The 13,044-nt window shown below is 37.4% G+C and overlaps 1 protein-coding gene across 1 annotated transcript in view; it reads right to left on the minus strand.

Moving 5' to 3' along the window:
- The window catches only part of EYS (eyes shut homolog), a 1,789,541-nt gene that overhangs the window by 293,284 nt on the left and 1,483,213 nt on the right, over nt 1-13,044 (minus strand). Inside the window, 1 exon segment of the mRNA XM_062187220.1 lies at nt 8,535-8,755. Within this exon segment, the coding sequence (XP_062043204.1) occupies nt 8,535-8,755 (221 nt within the window).

Here is a 13,044-nt window from a genome sequence, read left to right on the forward strand (position 1 = left end):
GCTCTGCGTACTCAGTCTGTTGTCTGACCTGGAGTCTACATTGTTGGGTGTCTGTGAGGTGCTGCGTTTTACCAGGGTAGGTAAGTTCCAAGGCAAATTCCTACGCTTACTTCACTTTTTTTCTGTCAGGCAGACAGTATGTTTCTCCAAGCTCTGTTGTCTTGGGTTGGGGGATGGATAATGCAGATAAATAATAGAAAGCTGTCTGGACTTTCTTCAAGGCGTCTTTTCATATTTTTATGTACAAATAAAAATAGGTATTATGACCTAACATTAATTCTTTGACTCAAGTGAAGATATTTTCATGTGTAGGTGACTGCTCAAACTGATGTTTCTGTGGGAGGTATAAACACTGGAACGTCCTATTTTTGGAACCTGCTCTTCCCCCTCCAAAAATTATATGCTATTGCCTTATAGGATATTGGACATTTTTGTCTCTATTACAGCAATCCTATTTTAGCATTTTCAGTGCCTGAATGTTCTGCCTCTTGAATTATGTTTGAAACAGTTTTGTCATCATGCTTGCTCCTTCATTAATGAGTTAAAATATCTTTGGCATGTGGTTTTTCCACATCTACATTAAAGTCATGTTTATAGCATTTCCAACATTAAAGTTAGAAACTGGGGCTGGCACTGTGGCGTAGTAGGTTGAGCCTCAGACTGCAGTGCCAGCATCTCAGATGAGTGCCGGTTCGTGTCCCAGCTGCTCTTCTTCCAATCCAGCTCTCTGCTGATGACCTGGGAAAGCAGTGGTGGATGGACCAAGTTCTTGAGCCCCTGCGCCCATGTGGGAGACCCAGAGGAGGCTCCTGGCTTCAGGTTGGCCAGCTCAGGCTATTGCGGCCATTTGGGGAGTGGGCTAGCTGATGGAAGACCTCTCTCTCTGTCTCTCCTTCTGTCTGTAACTGTGTTTCTCAAATAAATGAAATCAACCTTAAAAAGCTTGGATACTGAGCTTGAATCCTGCTTCATAGGATTATCTACTGATAGGGGAATGTCTAAGATTTTGTAGACCTGAGGAATATAATTTTATTTCCATTTAAATAAAAATAATTAAAAAGTACTTATATATTTACACATAAAGTCAATATTTAAAATAATAAAACAAAGTATAACAAATTATATGGAAAACTGAAGATTTAGGTCTCTTTCCTGAACCATCTTCTGGGTCATCACAGGAAATGTTTACATGGAGATGTTTCAAGGTTGCAATCTGCTTTCTTCTTCCAAAAGAAGTAGAAAATCTACCACTGAAATTTCAAGCAACTTCCAGATCTCAGAAGGACATGTGCAAGAATTAGAGCATCTTAAAAGCCATTAGATTCAGCATAAACTAGTTCTGTTACTTGGTGAAGGGATGCCATCAGCTAAGGAGCTTTGGAGGGACAAACCATGGAACATTTCCCCCATGAGGCAATAAGATCTTAGTAAGAATTCTCAGGTAGGGCGTGGTGAAGCCATGTATGTCTCACAAGAGTCAGAATTGAGCTTCTGTTGCAGGGAGAGGAAAATCCATCAATATAGAACCATAATGGCACCCATTAATAAGAAAACCTATTATATTTTCTAGTCTAATTCTCATTCAAGCTCACATCAACCCTGGAGTAATTAGAAGCAGAAGAGACATATAAAGGAATTAGAAAGGAAGTACCACAATCCTTCTTTATGCTAGATTCTTGAAGTTCAAGTCTATACAAACTTATACAGTCTAGTGATTCCTGAACTGTATGTGAGATAGAGATTTCAAACTGGACTAACTTGAACCAGATGTCTTGAACTTGCATGATAGTCCATGAAGGGAAAGTAAAGAGAGATCCTACAGAGTATGTTTGACATCAGTGACAGAGAAAAAAAAAATTATATTTGCATTTATAAAGTTTAAACTGCTTTTAATGAATAGACTACACAGATATACATTTAAATTCTCAACTAATTAACAATGTGAGAGATGGGGAAAACTATGCAATCACATACGTGTCTAAATTTTCACCTAAAGCCTAATTGGATTATCTCCCTTCTCACCCCATTTTTTCTAGCAATAGGGACCACCTCCAAATGAGATTTTTGAAGGTTCTTTTTTTTTTAAGATTCATTTTATTTATTTGAAAGACAGAGTTACAGAGAGAGGTAGAGACAAAGAGAGAAGTCCTCCATCCGCTGGTTAACTCCCCAGATGGCCACAATGGCCGGAGTTGCACCAATCTGAAGCCAGGAGCCAGGATCTTCCTCTAGGTCTCCCATGCAGATGCTGGGGCCCAAGGACCTGGGCCATCTTCCACTGCTTTCCCAGGCCATAGCAGAGAGCTGGATCAGAAGAGGAGCTTCTGGGACTAGAACCGACGCCCATATGGGATGCTGGTGCTTCAAGCTAGGGCTTTAACCCGCTGTGCCACAGCGCCAGCCCTGTGAAAGTTCATTGTTAAAACAATCTGACCTCTGACTTGGGCCAGAGGCATAATGTATGGCATAATGAGTAAAGCTGCCGCCTGTGATGCCTGCACCCCATCTGGATGCCAGTTCAAGTCCTGGCTGTTCCACTTTCCATTCAGATCTGTGATAATGCATCTGGGAAAAGCAATGGTGGATGGCCTGAGTGCTTGGGCCCCTGTACCCATGTAGGAGATCCAGAAAAAGCTTTTGGCAGAGCTCGCACAGCTCTGGCCCTTGTGGCCAATTGAGGAGTGAACTAGCAGATGGAAATGTGTCTCCCATTCTCTTTCTAGCTCCACCTTTCAAATAAATAAATATTTTAAAAAACAAATCTGACCAAGTATAAATTACTATAAACTATAAGAGATACTTAAATCCTATGTATAGTTTCAAGGATGATGTCTCCAGACAGTGAGCCACTAAGAACAAGGGCTAAATATTTTAAGATGTTATTAGTCTAAATATATGGTAAGAAATTTATCCAAAATAGGTTCTTTTTTTCATTGGTATTTAGAATAAGGTAGACTGCTGAGTTAGATTATGGGTAATCTGCCCTGGATATGGGGTGGTAACTCAAAGATCTCAGCGGGTGACATGTAACTACATGACACTGTGACAATGAACACTAGCAGAAATTTTATGGGGAGGTTGCACGTCATTATAGAAAGAATGGAAAGGCCAAGACACAATGCCCTAATTCTTTGTACTGAGTAATGGTGTTACTATTGCAATTTCAAATTCAATCTATGACTCCCATCTCATTTTGAAGTGCTAAATGGCTTGGAAACTAAATACCTCAGAGATCATGAAAAAGTGACTTCTTTCTACCAGACAGTGTTAAAAAATATGTTTCCAAAATGAGATAATAGGGAGAGTGGGATTGAAATAAAAGAATGAAGAAACTAACACTCCTGTTCACATAGGACACTGAGAATCATAATTTACTAATATTGATAATTATATTTTTTAAAAAAGAGATTACTTAATAAGGAAACACCATTAATTTGACTTGGATTTCCTTGACCAATAAAATACACAGCACTAATTTATCTGATTGTTTACTTAGTGTAATGATCTGAAAACTACAGCTCTGAGACTAAATTCTGCTGGTCGTCTATTTTTATAAGTAAAGTTTTGTTAGATCACAGCCTTGCCCATTCATTTATATTTTGTCAATGTGGCTGCTTTTCTTATACAATGGGAGAGTTGAGTCATTGTGTTGGAAAGTCTAAAATACTTGCAAATCATACTTTACAGAAAACTTGTGCTGACTCCTGCCCCAGCACACAGAGAACAGCACTGTTAATGAATAAGGAGATGGGAACAGTTAGAGGCACATAAAACACATCCACTCACATGTGAGACTTAGCGATTTTCCAATGCATGAGAAAAAGCATTCACACCCACTTAGCTCCTGGAAAAATTAAGACTAGGTCTAAAAGCAATGTCTCCATAATTATTTACTATAATGTCAGTGACATTAAGTTCTTAGTGCCATGGTTGGTTGTATTGGGTATATTCCCAAATCTGATGCTCCTTTGTAATTACTGTTCAACCTGTTTTAAAACATCTGGCACAGAAAGGGGAAAGTAATTTAAATATTATCTGTTTAATTTGCTAACCTTCCTATGCCCTTTTGGAAACAGCTTGTTCAAAATCCATGGGGATTTAGATACTCAGAATAACCCTTCTGTATCACTTTTCTAAACTGAATTTCACTACATGCAATTTGGACTTCTCTGAAATGAGCAACCACAGGGGTTTGAAAATTCTAGCCCAGATTTATAACGAAATGAAAAAAGATTGGACACTATCCAGAAACATGTGATGGTACTCAAAGCAGAATGACATTTGTTCAGTAAAGCTGCTGAAGCGTTACTTCCCTTAATACTTTTCAGCATGAAATTTGTCTTCTTGTAAGCAGATTATCTTTGCAGACAAGGTAGGGACAGCGTTTTCTAATGCTGCATTAGGTCAAAATAAGATACAAAAATTAGCGACGATTAAGTTTATAAGTACCCATTGAAAGTATATTTCATTTTGTAAAACATAAAGTGAATTCTATGGTACTGAAACTGTTCGTTCATGACTCTACTCTTCTTTAGAGCACACTGCCTCAAGGATTAGATATTGTTACACCAATAACTACTTGTTAAGGGAATAGGCATATATTCCAGGGAGAATCAAAATTATAGTATTAGAAGTGTGTGTGTGTGTGCATGTGTAGGTGTGCACAGATGTGAAAATCTCCCCTTTTCTCTTCTAAGAAAGTTTCTTATATACCACATTAGGAGATATTCTCCAAACTTTGGATGAGAGTCACTAAACTGGAATGGTTAAACTGTGACGAGAAAGTTATTTGCATCTGCATGCAAAAATATATACTCACATTCTATGATATTAAAAAGTTATCGTCTTCATATTTTGAGATGGGCAAACAGAGAGGCAAAAGGAATTTCTTCTCCTTGTAACAATGACTGTTTTATTCTGAATATATACAATCTGTTACTTTGAAAATACAATAAAACTTCCAGGCCTAAAAAGAACTCCATTAGGTCAACTTCTCCATTTTCCTGAATCCAGAAAAGCTGAATATCATTTTATCTCATTCAAACTGATCTGCTATTCTGAAAGATTTCTTGTATCCAATTCTCCTTTGTGAGCAAAAATTTCTCATGTGGCCCTTACCTCATTTCCTCTATTCACATCAGTTATGAGGAATTGTTCTGGAATCGGCCAATTCTAGTGTGCTTCAGTATTAGGTACACAAGGGGAGAGCTTGAATGAGTCATAGTGATAATGCAAGAGATAATTACCGAAATGGAACACTGGCAATCAAGACAGAAATCATATTGTCCATAACATGTAAGAAATGTTTGTTCATAATGTAGTTCAGTACACTAACTGATAAGTGTATTTGTTTAGGAATAAGAAGGCATCTATTAACTGGAAGTGGTTAAAAGGTACATGGAATTTGAGTGGATTCCTCCAGGGTAGTTGTTGAAAGGCTCATAAATGGGTACAGGAGGCTAGAATGCCTATCGTATTTGAAAACAGATGAACAGATACAAAGTTGTAAAAAAAAATCACCCTAAATACCAAAGAGCATATAGAGCTTCCACAGGACGGTGAGAACTCCCTGCATGTAGGACTGGTATCTTCACTTCACATCTGTTTCACAAGCTGTTTAGCTCCTAGTTGGCTATCAGGCATTCCTTTTGAAATAAATCTAATATGATGAACTTACAAAGTGTAAACAAACCTAGGACTACTTTTACCTATTGTACTAGGATGACTAGATTTATTTCTTGCTTTAAAATAAATATTAAATAACAAGGATCAAAAGGAACGTGGGTTTGATTACTTCATGAAAATACGAAGCTTACTTTATTTCATAAGCACTGAGTTTAAAATATCTCAGAAAGTTAATATTTTAAAGTACAACTAACATCTATTTCTATGAGTTGGAAATAGTAGACACTTGTGCAGAAAACTAGAGTGCCTTTGTTTCCTAATGCTGCACAACACTGTTACCACAAGCTCAACATTTTACCACAAACTACCTTTCTTAACCCACCATTTCCATGAGTCAAGATTCTGGACAAGTTTTAACTAGGTCCTCCACATAAGAATCTCACAAGATGCAGTTAAGGTGTTGGATAGGATGGGGTCTCAATTAAAGGTTTGACAGGGGAAGTAACCATTTCCAACTGAATGTGTTGGTAAAATTGAATTCCTTGTAGATTTAAGATTATAGCTTCAACACTTGCTGGCTGTCAACTAATCTTCACTCTTAGCTTCTGGCTGGTTGCTGGCTGGAGGCCAAGGCCAGCATCAATGCCTTGCCACATAGGTCTCTCCAGTTTTCTGCATGCTCCATCAAAGTCAGCGAGAGAGAGGCGATTCAGAGTTTTAGTTATCTTCACAGGGGAGTTGCATACTATTTCCCTATCCTATTGGCACAGGTCACACCCACAGAAAACTGAGGAAATAGAACCTTGAGGAAGGGGAGAGTATGGGCCAACAGTAGAGGATGTTTACCACAGACAGGAAAGGAGAAAACATAATTCTTGTCATTTCTTCCAATAATTTCATCAGTGGTAAAGCCTCATTAAATACGTATTTAGACTGAAGGACATAAACCTTTCTGATATTAGTAGTCAGTAGACAAACTTTTCTCCTGTTTCTGTTTTGCTTAGGTAGGCAGACTGGCAGTTTCTTCTGCAGGATTCGGAAAGTCCCCTTACTAACTAGTATTTTACATCACTCCATATTTTTTATTATTTATTTATTTACAGATAGAGTTACAGACAGTGAGAGAGATAGATAGAGAGAAAGGTCTTCCATCTGATGGTTCACCCCCCAAAATGGCTGCAATGGCCAGAGCTGTGCCTGTCCAAAGCCAGGAGCCAGGTGCCTCTTCCTGGTCTCCCATGCGAGTTCAGGGGCCCAAGCACTTGGGCCATCCTCCACTGTCCTCCCGGGCCACAGCAGAGAGCTGGACTGGAAGAGGAGCAACTGGGACTAGAACTCGGTGCCCATATGGGGGATTAACCAAGTGAGCCACGGCACTGGCCCCCCTTCACTCCATATTTTTAAAAATTGTTATTAATTTGTTCATTATAGAGCAGAATGTTTATTGAAGAAAACATTGATTTTTATTTCCTTTAGGAAAATGATCATGGTTCAGAAATTATCTTTATCCTTAGCCTCCCTATTCACCATTCTTTAGGTCTTTTTTCTTTTTTAATTTTACTATAATTTATTTAGCATTTCTTCCAAAGTTGCACATTCACAGGGTTCCCAGTTATCTAAAATATCATAAACAATACTTTGATGAACATCTTTGAGCACAATTTCTGTACATTTTGGGTTATTTTCTTAGGATAGAATGATGTTAAATGCATGGGATTTTTACAGGTTTTCCCTATATATTGACATTGCTTCTATTTGCTTTATCAGAGGTTGTACTAATTAACATTCCTAGAAGCAATTCATGAGAATGCAGGTGTCAATTCTTTGGGTCTTTAAACCTTTGTGAGTTATACTTGTATTAAATAGGTCAATGTTGCTGTTGTACAGTTGTAAAAATCAAGTTGTATACTTATACACAGTGAATCAGAAGAAAAGTTTTGAGACTCTCCAAAAGACAATTTCTTCCTTTATCATTAAATCATGCTCAGTTTTTCAAATTTATTAGTCGGTCTGTGATTGATAAATACAACACCTTGACTCTATCTTACCTGTCCTGTCCTTTTGCCTTGTATTTGCCTTTTGGTTCCTTCTCTCTTTTTCCATTTGCAATTCTAGTAATCACTTTCAGAGCCCATTTCTGCCAACCATTTCTTCTGCTGCTGCTTTGGAAGAATTTTTCTCTTTTCCACACTATGTATATAGACATTTACTTCTATGGAATCATTGTTAACTACGTGATAGTTTGTCTCTTGGAATTACTGAGACAAATTAATTAAGATATCTCCTGTGAGATTTGGTCAATTTTTCCTTGACTTAAATAAGTATAATTTGTTCATGTTTCAGTTTCTACTCTGTCATTATTTGTAGACTTGAAATATAGATTTCTCAGAGGATTGAAGGAATTTGGGAATATGTTCTACACTGTCCAAATGAGTCTCCCTCAGGGTTGAATCACATAAGACTTCTTAGTGGAGCAGAAAGTAATTTTAATTAAGATCTTAAGCTTGCAAGCATGATAAATCTTTGCTTCATGGATGAAAAATGATTGTAAATAAACAATACATTTTTTCTCCATTTATAATATAAATATAAGCAGATTAAAAACAAAATTAATAAATTCAGAAAACTACTATCAATGAACAAAAACTATTATTCATATTTACAAAAAGCCAAAACATTCAGATTAAAATTTCAATCCTTTCAAACTTCCCATCAGCTTTAGTTACTTACCTATTTTCAGAATCTCAGAGGAATCACTTGCCTTTGTATCCACACGTGTTAATTACTTTGAGCAAGTAAGTTTTCACCACATGTTCTCCACCACCCAGTTGACAACACTGCATGGTTTTGTTGTTTTAAGAACTTGGAATCATGTAACATAGGTTGCATATCAGGGAGCTGATACTGACCTGATGCAGGTGCCGTTGTTGTGGCATAGATGATGATCACACCAAGGGATATAACAATTCTCAATGTTCTTCCCATGCAGTGCTTCTTCAATGATTAAGACTTCTTTGTTGTTTACTTGAAGTTTTTGAATGCAACCCTCGAACCCAAAAATTTGGCCGACACTCTCAGAGATCTTAACATTTTCTGGGATACTGCCAAGGAACATGGATTCAAAATATCCCTGTAGGAAAAATAAATTTAAAAAATCTTACTATATAATCTTACTATATAGTTGCCATTGCCATGGCAACTCATGACTAGCGCCTAGGGAGATTACTGACGCCATGAACAGGAGTGTCAAATTGTTAATCAGCAACAGGAGTCACTGTGTACTTACATCCCATGTGGGATCTGTCCTTAATGTGTTGTCTAATGTGCAGTGATGCTATAACTAGTACTGAAACAGTATTTTTACACTTTGTGTTTCTGTGTGGGTACAAACTGATGAGATCTTTGCTAATTATATACTGAATCGATCTTCTGTATATAAAGAGAACTGGAAATGAAAAAAAAAACAACCTGGTGTTAAATTGGAAATGGCATAGAAAATTAATTAATTTAAAAAAATATTATGTAGGATCTCTGTCTTTAATGTGCTGTACACTGTTATTTAATGCTATAACTAGTACTCCAATGGTAGTTTTTTCACTTTGTGTTGCTATATGGGGCAAACTGTTGAAATCTTTACCTAATATATACTAAACTGATCTTCTGTATATAAAGAGAATTGAAAATGAATCTTTATGTGAATGGAAGGGGAGAGGGAGCGGGAAAGGGGAGGGTTGCGGGCGGGAGGGAAGTTATGGGAGGGGGGAAGCCATTGTAACCCATAAGCTGTACTTTGGAAATTTATATTCATTTAATAAAAGTTAAAAAAAAAACAAAAAAACAAACAAAAAAAACCCCTGGTGTTAAATTGGAAATGGCATAGAAAATTAATTAATTTTTTAAAAAAATATTATGTAGGATCTCTGTCTTTAATGTGCTGTACACTGTTATTTAATGCTATAACTAGTACTCCAACAGTATTTTTTTCACTTTGTGTTGTTATATAGGGGCAAACTGTTGAAATCTTTACCTAATATATACTAAACTGATCTTCTGTATATAAAGAGAACTGAAAATGAATCTTGATGTGATTGGAAGGGGAGAGGGAGTGGGAAAGGGGAGGGTTGTGGGTGGGAGGGAAGTTATGGGAGACGGCAAGCCATTATAATCCATAAGCTGTACTTTCGAAATTTATATTCATTAAATAAAAGTTTAATATAAAAAAATCTTACTATAAAGTGTTGTCAGGATTTGTGGGAAAGATCTAGCAAACTTGGCTCTGTAATACATGTTTTGTGTGAAAGATGCAGGATATTGGTTCTATAATACATGTTTTACTGTGTTTTTCACTTTAAAACAAGTTGCGACTGTTAGTGAGTTTTGTTACTTCAGGTAGGTTACAGGAAATGGACTCTTGTTTTACTTTTTGCTTCCATATCTTACAGTATCTAACATAATTTAATGCAAAACTTAGGTACTCAGCAAAACTTGCTGATTGCTTTGCAAATTATATTTGAATTAGGGGTTTGCATTTTGATGTGAAAATAACCAAATTATAAATGATAATGAAAATGAAAACAGGCCAACTATTTATTGTTAAGCATTGAATTGTGTTTTCCACAAATTCATATATATTATAATTCTAGCCACTAGTACCTCAGAATTTGACCTTCTTAGAAAATTAGGTCATTACAGGCATAATTATTTAAGATGAGGTCAATATTTAGTAAGGTAGACATCTAATTCAATATGACTGGTTTCCTTATGCAAAAGGGAAAGCTGGACATAGAGAGATTTGCACAAAGGGGCAAAGTCACATTAACATGAAGCAGAGACCGTGGTGCTGCTTCTGTAATCCAAGGGACATCAAAGATTGCCAGCAAACTACCATAAGTAGCTAGGTAAAGAAATTGAACAGATCCTCACAACTATCAGAAGGAAACAACCCTTGTCAATACCTTGATGTTAGACTTACAGAGTGCAGAACTATAAGTTATTTTTGTTGTTTAAGCCATTTGGTTTGTAGTACTTTGCTATTGAATCTTGGCAAAGGAATGTAATGGTACTATATTTCAAATACCCTAAAATTTGGGTAAAATATATGATGCATGCATGTGGTGTTTGGAAATTTGGAAATGCTATCTCTTTTCTAAAGAAATGTAAAAATAAATATGCATCAGAATTAAAACTTTGCTTTAATCATGTTCAATCCCTTTGTATACACATCATTCCAAAGAAACAAATCAAGGACAGGCTCCTTTAAAAAAAAAAAAAAATTAGGGGCAAGATGGCAGAATAGGAAGGGAGCACACTGATAGTCCGGGAAGAGACAGTTTAATGAAAGTGGAGATACTGCAGGTCAAGGAAGAGTAGGGGAAGAAACAGCAGAGGAAACTCTTCTGGAACTAGTGATTCACAGTGGACCTGCGTGGAGAGCGTGGGAGCCCAAGTTCGGGACACCAGCGGCAGACTCAACACATCAGCACTGGAACACGAGGTGAGCCGAACCTCAATAGCCCTAGACACCAGCAGGAAAGCGGAAAGAGACTAGAGGGAACGAGGCTTGAAACTCCATGGGGAAAAGTTCACCAGGCTAACTAGAAGAGAGAGAGGAAAAAAAAGTGACTGATGCAGACACGAGTTTCTCTCTCTCCGCTCACCTCTCAAAGGCGAGCAAGACAAAGAGCAGGCGCCATTTTGGACATACGTCATAAGCAGGGCGACCTCAGGTCTGCACCGGCCCTGAGCCTAGCAGAAAAACCTGACTCCAGGGGGTGAAATAACAGGAGATTAGGATCTAACTTGGCAACCCAGTGGGAGACTGCAGGAGAATTTGAGCCCATGCTGAGGGCAGCACAGATTCCCTGTGTGGTCCTTGGGAAAGAGCTTCTGATCTCTGGCTCCTGTGGGTATATCATTCACCTGCTAACTACCTCCAATTCCGTTCAGCTGTGCGGAATTATTTCCCTTTTGAATGAAAAAAAAAAAAAAGAAAGAAAGAAAGAGAGATTTACCATGCCTAACCTGGGAGTGTCACCTTTGGCACACCCTCAACCCTGAGGAACCAAACAGAGCTCTCAGGCCACACCCATCTCAAGCCTCTAAGGCTCCAGCGAAACAGACAGCCCACTTAATCTAGACTCATAGTATAACAAGAAAAAACACCACAGTGAAGAAACCAAATATCTCCAACATGCCAAACAACAAACGCAAAAACTGAGGTAACAAGAACAAGGAAGAAAAATGATGCCCCCAAATGAAAAAGACACCCCAATTCAAGATTATGAAGATGATGAGATAGAAGAAATGCAAGAAGCGGATCTCAAAAAATTGATAAGAACATTAAGAAGTTCTCAAAAACAAATTCTTGAACTACAGAAATCCTTAATGGACAAGATAGAAAATCTCGCTCGTGAAAATGAAATATTAAGGAGGAATCAAAAAGAAATGAAACAAGAACAAGACACTGTGATAGTGAAGAGAAATCATAATGAAGTGAAGAATTCAATAGATCAAATGACAAACACATTAGAGAGCCTTAAAAACAGAATGGGCGAAGCAGAAGAGAGAATATCGGAATTAGAAGACAGAGCACAGGAAAGTATACAGTCAAACCAAAGAAAAGAAGAGGAAATTAGAAATAAAAAAAATATTGTTGGGAATCTACAGGATACTATTAAAAAACCCAACATTTGGGTTCTAGGAGTTCCTGAAGGCATGGAGAGAGAAAAAGGATTAGAAAGCCTTTTTAGTGAGATACTTGCAGAGAACTTCCCGGGTCTGGAGAAGGACAGAGACATCCTAGTACAGGAAGCTCATAGATCCCCTAGTAAACATGACCAAAAGAGATCCTCACAATGAAATGTTGTAATCAAACTCACCACAGTGAAACATAAAGAAAAGATCTTAAAATGTGCAAGAGAGAAACGTCAGATTACTCTCAGAGGATCTCCAATTAGACTCACAGCAGACTTCTCATCAGAAACCCTACAAGCTAGAAGGGAATGGCAAGACATAGCCCAGGTACTAAGAGAGAAAAACTGCCAGCCCAGAATATTATATCCTACAAAGCTCTCATTTGTGAATGAAGGTGAAATAAACTTTTCATAGCAAACAGAAATTGAAAGAATTTGTTGCCACTCGTCCAGCCCTGCAAAAGATGCTCAAAGATGTGTTACACACAGAAATACAGTAACATGGTCACCAATATGAAAGAAGGTAAAGAAAGGAAACCTCACAGCAAATGATCACAGGAAGCTCAATTTCTCTTTGACATAGAATTAAACTCTGATGCTCTGTTAAAGCAATGTGTTAAAGTAATCTATTATGTTCTCTTGATGTCTGTTCAATTCTAATTGTTCAAAAACAGCTGAATTTTTATTAAGAGCTATGAGTTATTTAAATATGTGCTTATGTTCAAAG

This window comes from Lepus europaeus, chromosome 3 (genome assembly GCF_033115175.1).
Source record: "Lepus europaeus isolate LE1 chromosome 3, mLepTim1.pri, whole genome shotgun sequence".
Classification (NCBI taxonomy): Eukaryota; Metazoa; Chordata; class Mammalia; order Lagomorpha; family Leporidae; genus Lepus; species Lepus europaeus.